Here is a 12341-nt window from a genome sequence, read left to right as displayed (position 1 = left end):
TCATCAGTTTTGTTTTAGTGATGATAGGTTCTCTAACTTGCATGTGATTTGCGATCACATGAATAATCATTTTGTTGCACTGAGTTTCTATTCTGGGGCATCTATCGATAGAATTACTTTAGCAAAGTCTTTGTTTTCATTTTTAATGAGAAGAAGTACTTTACTTGTCAATTTAGAAGAAAAAAACAATCAATGAGAAGTGAAACAGTTTTGGGTCACTGAAGTGATATTGCACAGTGGTGTACCTACTTCAAACATATATCCCTTTAAGATAAGTTAAGACACTGCCTTTTGGTGCCGTTTGCACTATTATAACTACACAGTTCTTAAAGAACAACTGGAGTATGCTGTCTGTTCAGTTAATTTGCCTCTGAACAAAAAAAAATCCATGTGCATCCACTTTGCCTTCCTGAACATAAGACATAACAAAAGGCAGATAAACATTTTATTGACTTTAGTCTGCAAGTTTCTGCACAGTCTTTATGTTGACTGAACACAGAACAACATGCATCTGCACTTTTTTTCAGTGTGTGTGCATACAGGCCACTATGTTAGGAGATTAGGTCACACTAGTGCCTTTCCTAAATAGCCAAAGTCATCAGATTACACACTGTGCTCTACGAGGTGCAAATAGCAGTCATAAAATTCTGAAACACTACTTGGGAGGGCGCAAACAGCTGGACTCTCTGGAGTCGAGACACATCCAGACAAGCAGCAACAGGAATGGGGGTGGGCAGGTAAAAAGGAAAAAAAAAACGGTAACGGAAATGAAGAGGGGAAGCATTCAGTGCATGACAAAGTGTATCTGAATGTGAGCAGTACAGTTTATTTCTGTCTACTTCCACTTAAAGAGACAAAAGACTTTTTGCTTTCCTTATTTAAAAATCAAATTGGAATTTGGTCCAAACATGCTTTCTACTCATACATGTGAAAGTATTCAAGATTCATGGTATTCATGGACCAGGTACTGAAAAAAGAGAAGAGTTTAATGGGAAAGAAAAGCTGAGAATTCGCTATCTAAAATCTGCCCTTTTAATCGTGTTAATGTAAATTGCTTAAAATGCCCGAACAATTCCCATGGCTGTCCAAAGTGAGCAACAATTTGTGTTTTAAAGATTCATTGCGGACTGCACGGTGGTGTTCTCTCCGGGCAACCCTGCCTTCTTCCCACTGTCCAAAAACATGCATGTTAATTTGATTAGTGTATCTAAATTAGGAGTGAGGGTGCATGGTTGTTTGTCTTTGTGTGGGCCTGTGATGGAAGCTGGGATAGCCCCCCCCGACCCTAAATTGGATTAAGCGGGTATAGAAAATGGATGGATGGATGATTTATTGCGTTTGTTTCACAAACTGTGACTCTTTCTCTAGCAGTTTGAGGTAGGGATTTAAGCGTGGCTTTGTGTTGACCGAGTTAAATGAAAACTTGAGGATGATAAACTGAAAATGAAATCACACTTGTGCACAAGTCTCCATTTCCAAATCAATTAATGATTTTCAAAATATCCCTGTCATGTTTCACAAACTGAAGGTCTATCAGTTTGTAAAAATACTCAGAACTGACTTAAGTTATCAGTTTGTAACTGAGTACCTAATTTACTTTGCATGACTGAAGAAACAGCAACTGATGATATAACATGTAACAATCTTTTCAGATCATTTGATGTTTCTTATGCTGAAAATTGATGATAGCAAACTGCCAAGACCACACTGTCTGTTTTTCAAAGCTAAAACACATCAGTAGACTATCCCTCATATATTTTTGGAAATCCCAGAGGTGGGACAAGTGTGCAACATTCAATTATTACTACAACTACTATCCCTGAGGCAAGGCACACACCCATCCTTTTACAAGAGGAAAACACATGCCCTCCATCTGATTTGTAGTCACGGGTATTCAGCAGTACCCTGTGACACAAAGTAAGGTTTGCTTCACAATGATGATAAAAATTAGCAAGGATGAAGACCTATACAAGGATGAGAAGTGCAGGGATAATGAAGTACATCTAAGCAAAAACACAGGTAAATGTTTACAACTTTATTAGAAGAGTCATGTATATCGGACCAATAGCGTGAGTATAAAGACTTTAAATGTTGTCTGTCCACAAACTATTAACTGGAAAAAGGCTGTTTCAGTTAACGCAGTTAAGAGCTGTGCTCATCATCCTCGTTGAGTGTATAAGCATAAACAATACAGCATTGGCAGTTCTGAAGATTTCATCCAAGAGAACAGGTTTTGACTTCAACTTGAGACCATTGTTGTTACATCTCTGTGTGTTACCAGTCAGAGGAGGAGACGGAAGCTTTTTGTATCTTTGTTTCGCAACAATGTCAAATGCCAAACATTTTACTTTGATAACTGGGCTACATCAAAGTCAATATACCTTATCTTACCTTATTTCCTGTAAGATCAAAGTGATATGATTCTCCTCAGTTATGCTTTGACCATGGCTAAAATTCACACAAGATGCCTTTGGGGTAAGGGAATAATGATTCATGGTACCAGACTGAAACAATGTCTGCAGTGCTCCAATAACCCTGCAACACCCTCAACCCCATAAAATCCAGACTATAGCGTATTATGCAGCAGTATAAAGTCGACACAGAGGAGGAACTGTTTTATGATCCCTCCTTCCACATGTGTGTGACTGTCCAGAGTATGAAACCATTTGGCAGGTGAACAACGCAGTTAATGGAATTGGCCTGCTACTTTTATTCCACCAATTCCTTGCTTGTAAGAGAGGGATTTTTTATGGCTGATCTCCCTGCTGTCATCAAAGCTGGGTTAACCACTGTATGGGCTGCCAGGAGGGGAGAGTTGAAAAAGCATCTTATACTTTACAACATCACACTCCTTACAAGGGGGTTTTCAGCACTTCAAAATGGTAGGGAGGGAGTCAAGACCCCTACAGCCTTCATCTCTCCATCTTTCTCTTACACTCTGATCTTTCTTTATCTTTGCTTCTACCAACCTGCTTCAGAAACCCCAACATGGGCCATGTGAGTCCCTTATAATTCAACCAGTTAATGCTAATTTCCGAAAAGATTGACAGAGCAAACAGTGGTGATGAACAGGTCTCATCTTAGTATCATGCTGCAGTTGGGGGGCCAGGTGCTGGACTGCTTCGGTCAATATTTACTTGTCGGCAATAGTAAACTGGCCAAAGTGCAAGGTCTCCTCAAAGCTTTCAGATGGTCTAGTGAACTTTGTTACCAAGTTTTGACCAAGTTTTGACCAAGCAGTCTGGCGCACCACCCCCTTCCTCACTCACATCTGTGTTTCCACAGCTAATTCATTAGGTAAAGCTGGGAAAAAATGTTTTGGTACACACGCTCCGAGACACACTTCAATTCACTGCATAATGACAGGCATTTGGGCATTTCTAAAAAAATAGAAACTATCTTTATCTTTCCCCAGGAGTTTAAATACCTTTGAATGCTGATATAGCTTTGCAGTTCCACAATTCACATCAGAAAAAGTCAAATTCCCGTTGATGCACTGCCCCAGTCCGTCCTTGCCAGCATCAGCCGTGAGAACCGAATTAACAGTCTGCAACCCTGGACCTTTTTGGCTAAATCTTTTATTGGAAACTAGTCTGAACACACACAGATACACAAACTCACAGAAGAGTCATCCCTAGAGATGGGCCATTCTCTGTCTATACTTCTGCAGGGCAATTCTGAGACATATTCTGAGAAATATGTACAGCGAACCAGCCAGAAGAAGCCAGACATTTATAAAACTTAAACATAGCAAAAAGGCATACTGATTTAAAAAAATGTACTCATAAAGTGCTTTTTAACCTTGCCTAAGTTCTACAAAGCACTTTACAATGTTCAAGTACAACCACAAACGTATGAACATGGGCAATGTCTGGGGTTCATTCTCTCAATCTAAGGTAAGACTTCAACACACAGAGAGGCTAATCAAATCACCAATCCTCTGATTGGAAGATGGCTACTCCAGCCACTGAACCATAGCTATGTGTATGTGATTTTAAAGCTGAGAAGATTATATCTGCCGTCATAAAGCCTTTTGCTCTCTTGTCCAGACAGCTGAGTGCTGCAATAACACTTGAGGGTCTTAAAGTGGAGCTGCCTCAGTTCAGCTTACTTAATGTCATTCTTACACTAATGTTTTCTTTATGCTTGTGCAGCAGCAGAGGACCACTACAGGAAGACTTTACATTTAGCCAGTTTTCTCCACAAATGAACAAACCAAGCAATATTAACCCAAATAAAATGAAATCGACTTTTTCTCGAGGATGGAATGGATGCGTCACTCAAACAGCAACAGAGAGCACCACCAGAGCAGAGACACAGCTAGTCATTGTTTCACAAGTGAGAACCAAGTTAGCTCTTTACCCACAAGCTATTTATCTAAATTCTAGCACTGCACACTTCCATTTATAAGGAATGTTCAGTTTATACGCAGCTATTTCACTTTAGCATTGTGTTTCAACTACATGTTTGCAAGAGTTATTTCTCCAGAACTGAACTTCTAATAACACACCATGAGAATATGCCACTCAGTGTTAATGCAAAATGCAGTTCTATATCTGTCGACTGAACTTCATGTGTCAGTCTATGATAATGCATGATCTGCAATAGAAATTAAATGAAAAGAAAAAAATACTTTATTTATCCCAAAGGGAAATTATATAAATAGGCTTGTCTTCTTAGTATTTTCCTGGCATACGCACCAGACATCCTGCAGTGTTCACATGCATGACTTTTCCTCTCAGTAGTAACTTTTTCGCAGAAGCATAAGCACAAAATGCACAAAACGTATTAGGAGTAATGGCGCAAACACTGGACGAAGAAACTTGCAAGGGACTAGCCAGCATACTCACTGGGAATGTAAGTTATATGTTCGTCTTTTGACCACGCGTAACATAAAATACACTCTTTCAAGTGCTATGTGAAAGGTAGCCTCACAGAGACAAAATGAAAGAACTTACTGATGACTGCCATGATGTGTCATACAAAAGGATTAAGTTTAACCATAAAAGAGTTGTAGTTTTATCTTCCTCTCCTGGCCAGCTTTCAATTAAATTGTTGCTCCTTTTACCCCTCTTTTCCTTCTAAATGTGTGCCTTTGCTATGTGTCTGAATTAGTTTTTCTCTGTCTTGGTGTTAATTTGGAGTTTCCAGTCTTTGAGTTCAAACGCTGAAAGGGTCATTGACCTCTCGCTCTCAATCTCTCTGGGTTTCGGCTTGACAAGAGCCCTGACACTCAGTGTTTATATTATCAGGAGTCTCAGGATGAGCCAAATTTCTTTGGCTCCCAGGCTCACTGTGTCATCTAGGTCAGTGACTGTAATTACAGCAATCCCTGATCAATCTAAAGGCTGCCAAAACTAAACTAAAACAAAAATGTCCAGGAGACGCATACTTTAGACCCTAAAGTAGTCTTGACCGATACAAACACACACGCACTAACCCAGATTTGACTTATCTACCCCCTTCTACTTATCCAACGCCCTCTGCAACCTGACTCTGTGCATGTTGAGACTCACCATCCCCATGCATGTGGACAGTGCCACTGAAGTATTGACCCTTGACCTCAGCGACCCCTGGTAAAAGCAGAGGTCATCCTGGTGGTAGGCCCTCAGGCTCTTGGTGCCATTCTTTCCCAGGACCTGGATGGTGAAACCAGGTGCAATCAGGCTCTCTGAAGCCTCCCTCAGCTCCATGTGGAAGTCCTGCCCCAAGCCACTCAGCTGGAAGTGGACTGTTTCACTGCTGCTGCCTGAGTTTGATGAGCGGGCATCTGGAGTCAAGGACCTGCGCTGTCTTCTGCGCTTATGGTGAGCAACTTCATGAGAGATGTACACACCTTGATGGTTCACTTCATACGGTGTTACAATCTCATATTCTGGGAAGGACATAAAGGACAACAAGGACAAAAGAGGAAAAAAAATAATATTGATTGTTTGAGAAATATGAAGAGAGGTGAAACACTGACTGAAGGCAATCACAAAATACACTCTTTTCATAAATAAAAAGGTACTTGTAAGTTTGTAAACCCTGTCGAATTTTTCCATATTTCTGCTCGAACATGACCTAAACCATCATTGGATTTTCACAAGAGTTCAAAGTACATAAAAATAACCCCATGGTTAAACAAATTAGACAAACGTGTTCAATACAATATAACCAGAATTAATAACAAGTATGTGAACCTATGCTTTCAGGGTTTGATGTGACTGACCCTGAAAGCATAGGTTCCTCCAAAGAATCAGTTTTAGGGGGAAGGCATGTACACAAGTATTGAAATTCCTTTAGAATGTAAAGATGTAATTCAGAAGTCATTGTCGCGATTATGGCAAACCATCTTGGCCCAGAAAGAGCAGAACAGGCCTAAACCATGATATCACTAACTCCATGTTTCACCGATGAAATAAGGCTTTTACTCTGGAACACTTACTTTTTTTCATTTGTTTTCAAACATACCAACTCTCATTTCAACCAAATAGTTTTATTTTGATCCAATCTGTTCATAAAGATCTTGTGGTTTGTCAACCTGATCTTTTGCAAACTGCCGACTAGCAGCAATGTTCTTTTTGGAGAGCAGAGGCTTTCTCCTTGCAACTCTGTCATGCACACTCCTATTGTTCAGGAGCAATAAGATAAGAAATTGTTAAAGGAACCTTAAGTTTCTTCGAAAGTTTCCCAGAATTCCTTTTTGCCACTGCAGACATTAACACACCTTGTTGTTGATTGTTTGTTATTGCTGGTCCACCAATTCCAAGAGGGGGGAACGTTGATACTGAATTTTCACAGATTTTACACAATCCATGGAAAATTGCTAGAGTCTCCATCAGTGGTGCTGTAACCATTTCCAGCCTGATGAACAACAACTTGTCTTTAGAGGTCCTCAGAAATCTCCATGATAAACTTTGATTGCTCCCTGTTTTTTAAATACAACAACATGCACCCTCACACCTGTCGTCCCATCAATTGTAAATACATAACTTAAATTTCGCCTTTAAATTAGGTTATGAATCCTACGGATTTAAATGTTTTTTAATCAGGTATCCTTAATATTGTATCAGTTTCTTCAATAAGTAATAAGGTTTTTGTCAAACTTATTTAAGTGGATTCTTGTGAACTACTCTGAAGACCTCAGCTGATGTCTCATTAAATATATTTGAAGAAATATGTAAAATTCTGAAAGTTAAATAAACCGTTAGGCACATGTAACATCTGTATTAACTGCATTAGTGCTATTTTATTAGTTAAAATGCTGGGAATGAAACATTTCTCAGAGAAAGCTGTGATTCTAAATCTCAAAGACCACATCTTGTGGATACAACTTATTAAGCACTAATTTGACGTGTCAACATCATTTACTGAAATATACTGCACGAAGTGTTAGCTGTATCCTTGGTTGCGTCACATTCGAATTAAAAAAAGAAAACAACAACTAAAAAAAGCAACTTTTCCTTTTCCTTCTCACATTCTCCTTGATATGACTTTTGCTTGGTAGGGTCAAGGCGTAGTTACAAGAAAAGAAAAGCTTCTAGACCATTCCAAAGCAGGCTTTCTGTGGAATTATGTTTCACTTAGTGTTTTATTGCAGATCAAGCTGGATAACAGTAGGTCATAAAGGAAGATGGTGGAATGTTAAGAGCCTCTTTGTTCAGTTAACGTTTCGTCCTGGTAACAAACTAATGACTCCTTACTAACACTTTGAGTTGCTGAATCATGACAACACACTGTCCCTGGGTATCTTATATAAATGGGCTGTTCTACTACAGAACATTGTCCTGTATATAGAATGAAGTACATCCTTTTTAAAGCTGTCAGTACTTCTCAGGATATTAATAAACATGCATCTCATATGATGTGTCAAAATGTGCATGTCCTCTGAAAAGTAGTGACTTATTTTCCTGTGGTGGGATATTAGTAAGACACAGTGTCTGGTACCAATACCATCAAACCCCCTGAAGCATTTTGCTCTTGATACACATGCACAACAATGGAACTAGAATACCTGCAGTCCAGCAGTAGGAAAAAGATGAGCTGTCTCTTTTTCAGATTAAAGTGTAGAGAAGTAATAGCATCCTTTGAGAAACAATGAATAAGTGCCATCTTTAGTTGATGTACAGTATGACTTGCTTTAATAATGAATAAATATAGTGCAGAGACATGATTTTGCTGTGGGAAAAACACGCAGACTGGCAGACAGTGTGTCATCACTGGCAGTGTGAATGCCTGGGGTTTGAACTTGGTCATGTGGTGCACCTTGAGGCTGACTTAAAGCCCTTACAACATGACACATGCTCATTAGCAGATGCACTTATTCAAAAAGCCTTACTATGCAATGACTGCATGAGTTTTAAAAGTGGGTCGCCACAGTGGAAAGCAAACCTCCAACCATTGAAGTGTGAACAGTGTGATGTGTCTTAGAGTTAGACAGCAAACACATACATCAGGTCGAAAGCATTTTCTGGACAGGCAGTAAAGCACTTAGTGGAAACCAAAAAAAAGGTCTTCTCTATCTTCGCTGCTTTGCCCTGCCACAACCCCCCCTCTCCCAAACACAGACACACACACTTATGTCTAGTTAACTGTCCCACCCTAACCTAACTCAAAAAACAGCTGCAGTGACCCATGTCGGACAGTGTACAAACAAAGACTGTGCGGGAACAGAGCACACTCATGCACACACACTTACACACAAGTCTTGTGTGTCTGTTGAACTGGGACAAGATCCTCCTGTTGTTAGTTTGTTAGTTTAGTGGCTCTGAAGTGCCATTAGCATGATTAAACAGTGGGTACTCTGATTTATAGTAAACATAAATTTGAACACACAAATTTCAACCTATAAAGCAATAGGAAAAAAAAAAGATGAATGTGAGCCTTCAACCTGTGACAACACCGAGTGATAGTTGAAGAAACACTAACTGGGGAATGACCTAAAAGTGGGGGGCTTACCATTCACTTCTTTCTGATCATTTGCACATTCCTGAGGGATAAGAGCTTTAATGTCAGTTTTGTTTGTTAAAGTATGGTTTTCCTGTTTTAAAAAGCAGGGGCTGGAGGAACATAAACAGCAACCAAGAAATAGTTGACTAAGCACAAGGATCCAAAACAAAGAACAGAGAAAAGTGTTGCACTCTCCCAACTGCTTGCTTGCTCTAATAATTGACTAAGCAGGCATCAGTGCACCCTCTCTGAAGAGGAGCAACACATAAGCAAACTAAGTGCACCATTTTCAAAGTGCCATTCATGACCGTCTCAAGTTAGCACTTTTCTGCCGTTTAACTCTTGTTAGGGCATCACTAATGAATCATTTTAAAGTAAAGTCAAAAAGGTGCAATCGCTTGCTGTGGATCTCAGTTTGAGATCAGCTGCCGCAGCAGACACTGGCTGTTTTGTGTCATGTTGTAGGTCGCCCCCTAGCGGTGAAGAGAGGTAACACACAGTGCAGGTGAGCGCCGTTTGATGCTGCTGGGCGTTTGAGCGATGCATACATAAAGAGGAAAGTATTCACTCACATATAACGATGCCGAAAAGTTTACCATAAAGCTGTTAACACCAATACACTGCATCAGAGGAAAATTTTGCATCACGGTCGCAGAAACCCTGAAAATAAATCTGCAACACATTAAGTACAGCACCTAACGTAGCCTACCTGTGTGTTGAGGTAAACTGAGAGATTGAAGCAGAGCCGATGCGCCTCGACATTCAGGACACTCAGCAGCCTTATTCAAAAGTGCGCTCTGTAAACAAGGACATGTAAATGTAACTTATTTTGTGTACCTGCATTATATGCAAGATATTCATTACAGATCATCTTCTGATTGTGTTGACAACCTAATGAGCTCTGCATGCATGTGCGTGCGGAGATGGCAGTCCACACCAGACTTACTGTGCTCTGTGTGAAAACGCAGAAGAGGTGGAAAAAGAGCAACGCAGGCGTCCAGTTTCTCCCCTCTGCACAAGAAAAGCGCGACAAAGTCATGGTTTTCGGATCACCTTTTAGACTACTGAAGCTTAAAAACACGCAGAGACTTTCGAGCAGCTTGAATTAAAAAGTCTAACAGCGGTGGCAGCAGTAGTTCTGCATGTGGTGAAGGAAGCATTAAAGAGTTTCAGATGCAGGCTTCTTCAGATTTGCAGCGTTGGTCTTCATTCATTTCCAAGCGCAGTGACCAGACGCGGTAAATGTCTTGAACTCAAGTCCTCTCTCCTGGCAAGTCATTTTCCTTTTTTTCCACTCTGAGAGTCGACTACAATCAGTCCCCCTCACACTCTCGCACATACACTGACTCTGCTGCTCTCTCTCTCTCTACCCACTGACCCCCGCGGACCGATTTGACTCCCAGTGATGTCATGTGACCGTCTTGAATAGGCTGTGGTTCGTCTTTGTAATGGCAGACTTCAATGAAAGTCGCAATAGGTCCGAGTGTATTTCTCAGGGGAGTCTGCCGAGGGAGCACTGAACACAACACCGTGTGCAAGTGTTATGAGAAGTGTGTGCAGGGACTGATGATAAGCATTTCAGCCAATCCCATTTGACACCTGTGCTGTGATGATGTTGTATAGATTCTTCTTACAGGTCTTGCAAGAGGAAAAGCGTTGGTGTGTGTGGAAAAAGAAAATCAATTTACCTATACATCCATGTGTCCAAAAAGTTGAGATGCTACTTTAAATAAAAAAAATACATAGCAGAAAGCAAGTATTTGCAATGACTGAAACCTTAATCTTTGAGTGAAAATGTCCCCAAGTGCATCAAATACTGAAATAAGAAATACTCATGTTTTTTTTTACTACATCAGCCAATACAACTCTGACCTGTTGGGCCATGACCTTTGTGGGTGTCCTGGCTCTGAAATGTTAGTCGCAGATCCTTTGTGTCCTGTGAGTTGTTGGGTGGGGTCTCTGTGGAATGGGACAGCTCGAGTGCATCCCACAGATGCTCCAGTTTGGATCTGGGAACTCTATTGTGTTCCACCTGCACAGTTTTTGCAGTGTGTGTGTGTGTTTGGGGGAGGAGGAGGAGGAGGAGGGGGGGGCACTGCTGTTGGTGATTGCCGTTGCCATGGGTGTTGTGCTTAGTCTCTAACAATGTTTGGGTGGATGTTACGTGTCTGAGTAACATTCACAATTCATGAAAAACCGGATGCAAAGTTTCCCAGTAATGTGTAGCATTTTAACGAGGTGCATATCATTCACCACATAAGATAGTGATTTTAATGTTGTGGCTTGTAGGTGTATGTACTAATTTTAGACCTAATACCAACAAAGCGGCAAAGAAGTAACAAGGTCAATAAAAGACAAGGAAAAAAGTAATGCTTAACAAACACATATTGTGGAAAACTATTCTGTGGTCTTATGAAATAAAAAATGTACTTCTCTTTTGGGCTCATGGGTGCTTCAAATTGTCATTGTGATGGCTGTGCATCAGTGCACAACGCAGCAGTATCACGCCCATCTGGATGACACCATTATCAATATGTCTTTGTACAATTCTCAAAGCTCAAATGCTCAAATGCTTTGTATTGGCAAATGGAGTTATAGTTGTAACAGTACACAGGAATCAAATGACCTTCTTAGGGAGACTGCAATATCATTTATTTGACATGTTTGTTCCACAATGCGTCATTTGGAAGCAATGCTTTTCAAAGTAGGCCTATAAACAGACATAAAAATGTTTATTTGAATTCACTTGTCTTGAACTTGTAACCCAAACTTGATCCAGAGATTACACCCTGGAGCAGGTAATCAGTAATTTGGGATGGTTTACAGTCTAAAATCTAACATTTGACCCTGTTTAATCCGCTCCTCACTCTTCCTTCTATGCAGTATTCCACAGCTGCACTGATAGGCAGCTTGCCAACGTCTCTTAACTCCCCACAATCATTCATAGAAGCGCTTGTGAGTGTGGGAGCCAAAGGACTGGGAGCACTCGTTTCATATTCTTGAGCATTTCATCCTCCACAAAGGAAAACCAGATGAGATTTTCTGCTGTGTGGCAGAAGAAATAAATGTGGGTTAGGTTTTACAGGGGGGATCTTTTTGACTGTAAGTCAGCATATATGCATCAGAGTGAGAGGAATCAGAGGTGATTTTTAGCTATAGTCTATGAATTAGATCCTTAAATGTGTTTTTGCTTGTAGCTCAACAACTGAAGCATATAGACATGTTTGTGTAGTGTTTGGTTGTCCGTCACAAGTTATTTGTTGGTGAGAACAAGCGATTGAGCTTTCCAAAGCCCAAGTAATTCCTGGAATAAGACTCCAAATCCAGTTGAGCCGAAGAGGAGATGTCTAGGATGCAGAGCAGGAACAAAGCAGTGGGAAAGGAGGAGAAAGTTGAAATAAGTTCTTCCC

The 12341-nt window shown here is 40.4% G+C and overlaps 1 protein-coding gene across 1 annotated transcript in view; it reads right to left on the bottom strand.

The window, feature by feature from the left end:
- Positions 1 to 10453, bottom strand: part of LOC140316714 (A disintegrin and metalloproteinase with thrombospondin motifs 16) — a 52736-nt gene extending 42283 nt beyond the window's left edge. Inside the window, exons 1-3 of the mRNA XM_072394651.1 lie at positions 9878 to 10453; positions 9641 to 9728; positions 5517 to 5875 (exon numbers count right to left, since the gene is read on the bottom strand). Coding sequence (XP_072250752.1) covers positions 5517 to 5875; positions 9641 to 9728; positions 9878 to 9970 — 540 coding nt within the window. The 5' untranslated portion in view covers positions 9971 to 10453. The remainder of the gene's footprint in view (positions 1 to 5516; positions 5876 to 9640; positions 9729 to 9877) is intronic.
- Between the last annotated feature and the right edge of the window lie 1888 nt (positions 10454 to 12341).

Source organism: Leuresthes tenuis, unplaced genomic scaffold, assembly GCF_036924035.1.
Source record: "Leuresthes tenuis unplaced genomic scaffold, fLeuTen1.0.hap1 SCAF_10, whole genome shotgun sequence".
Lineage (NCBI taxonomy): Eukaryota > Metazoa > Chordata > Actinopteri > Atheriniformes > Atherinopsidae > Leuresthes > Leuresthes tenuis.
Note: the sequence above shows the minus strand (reverse complement) of the source record. Positions and strands in the feature narration are given on the sequence as shown.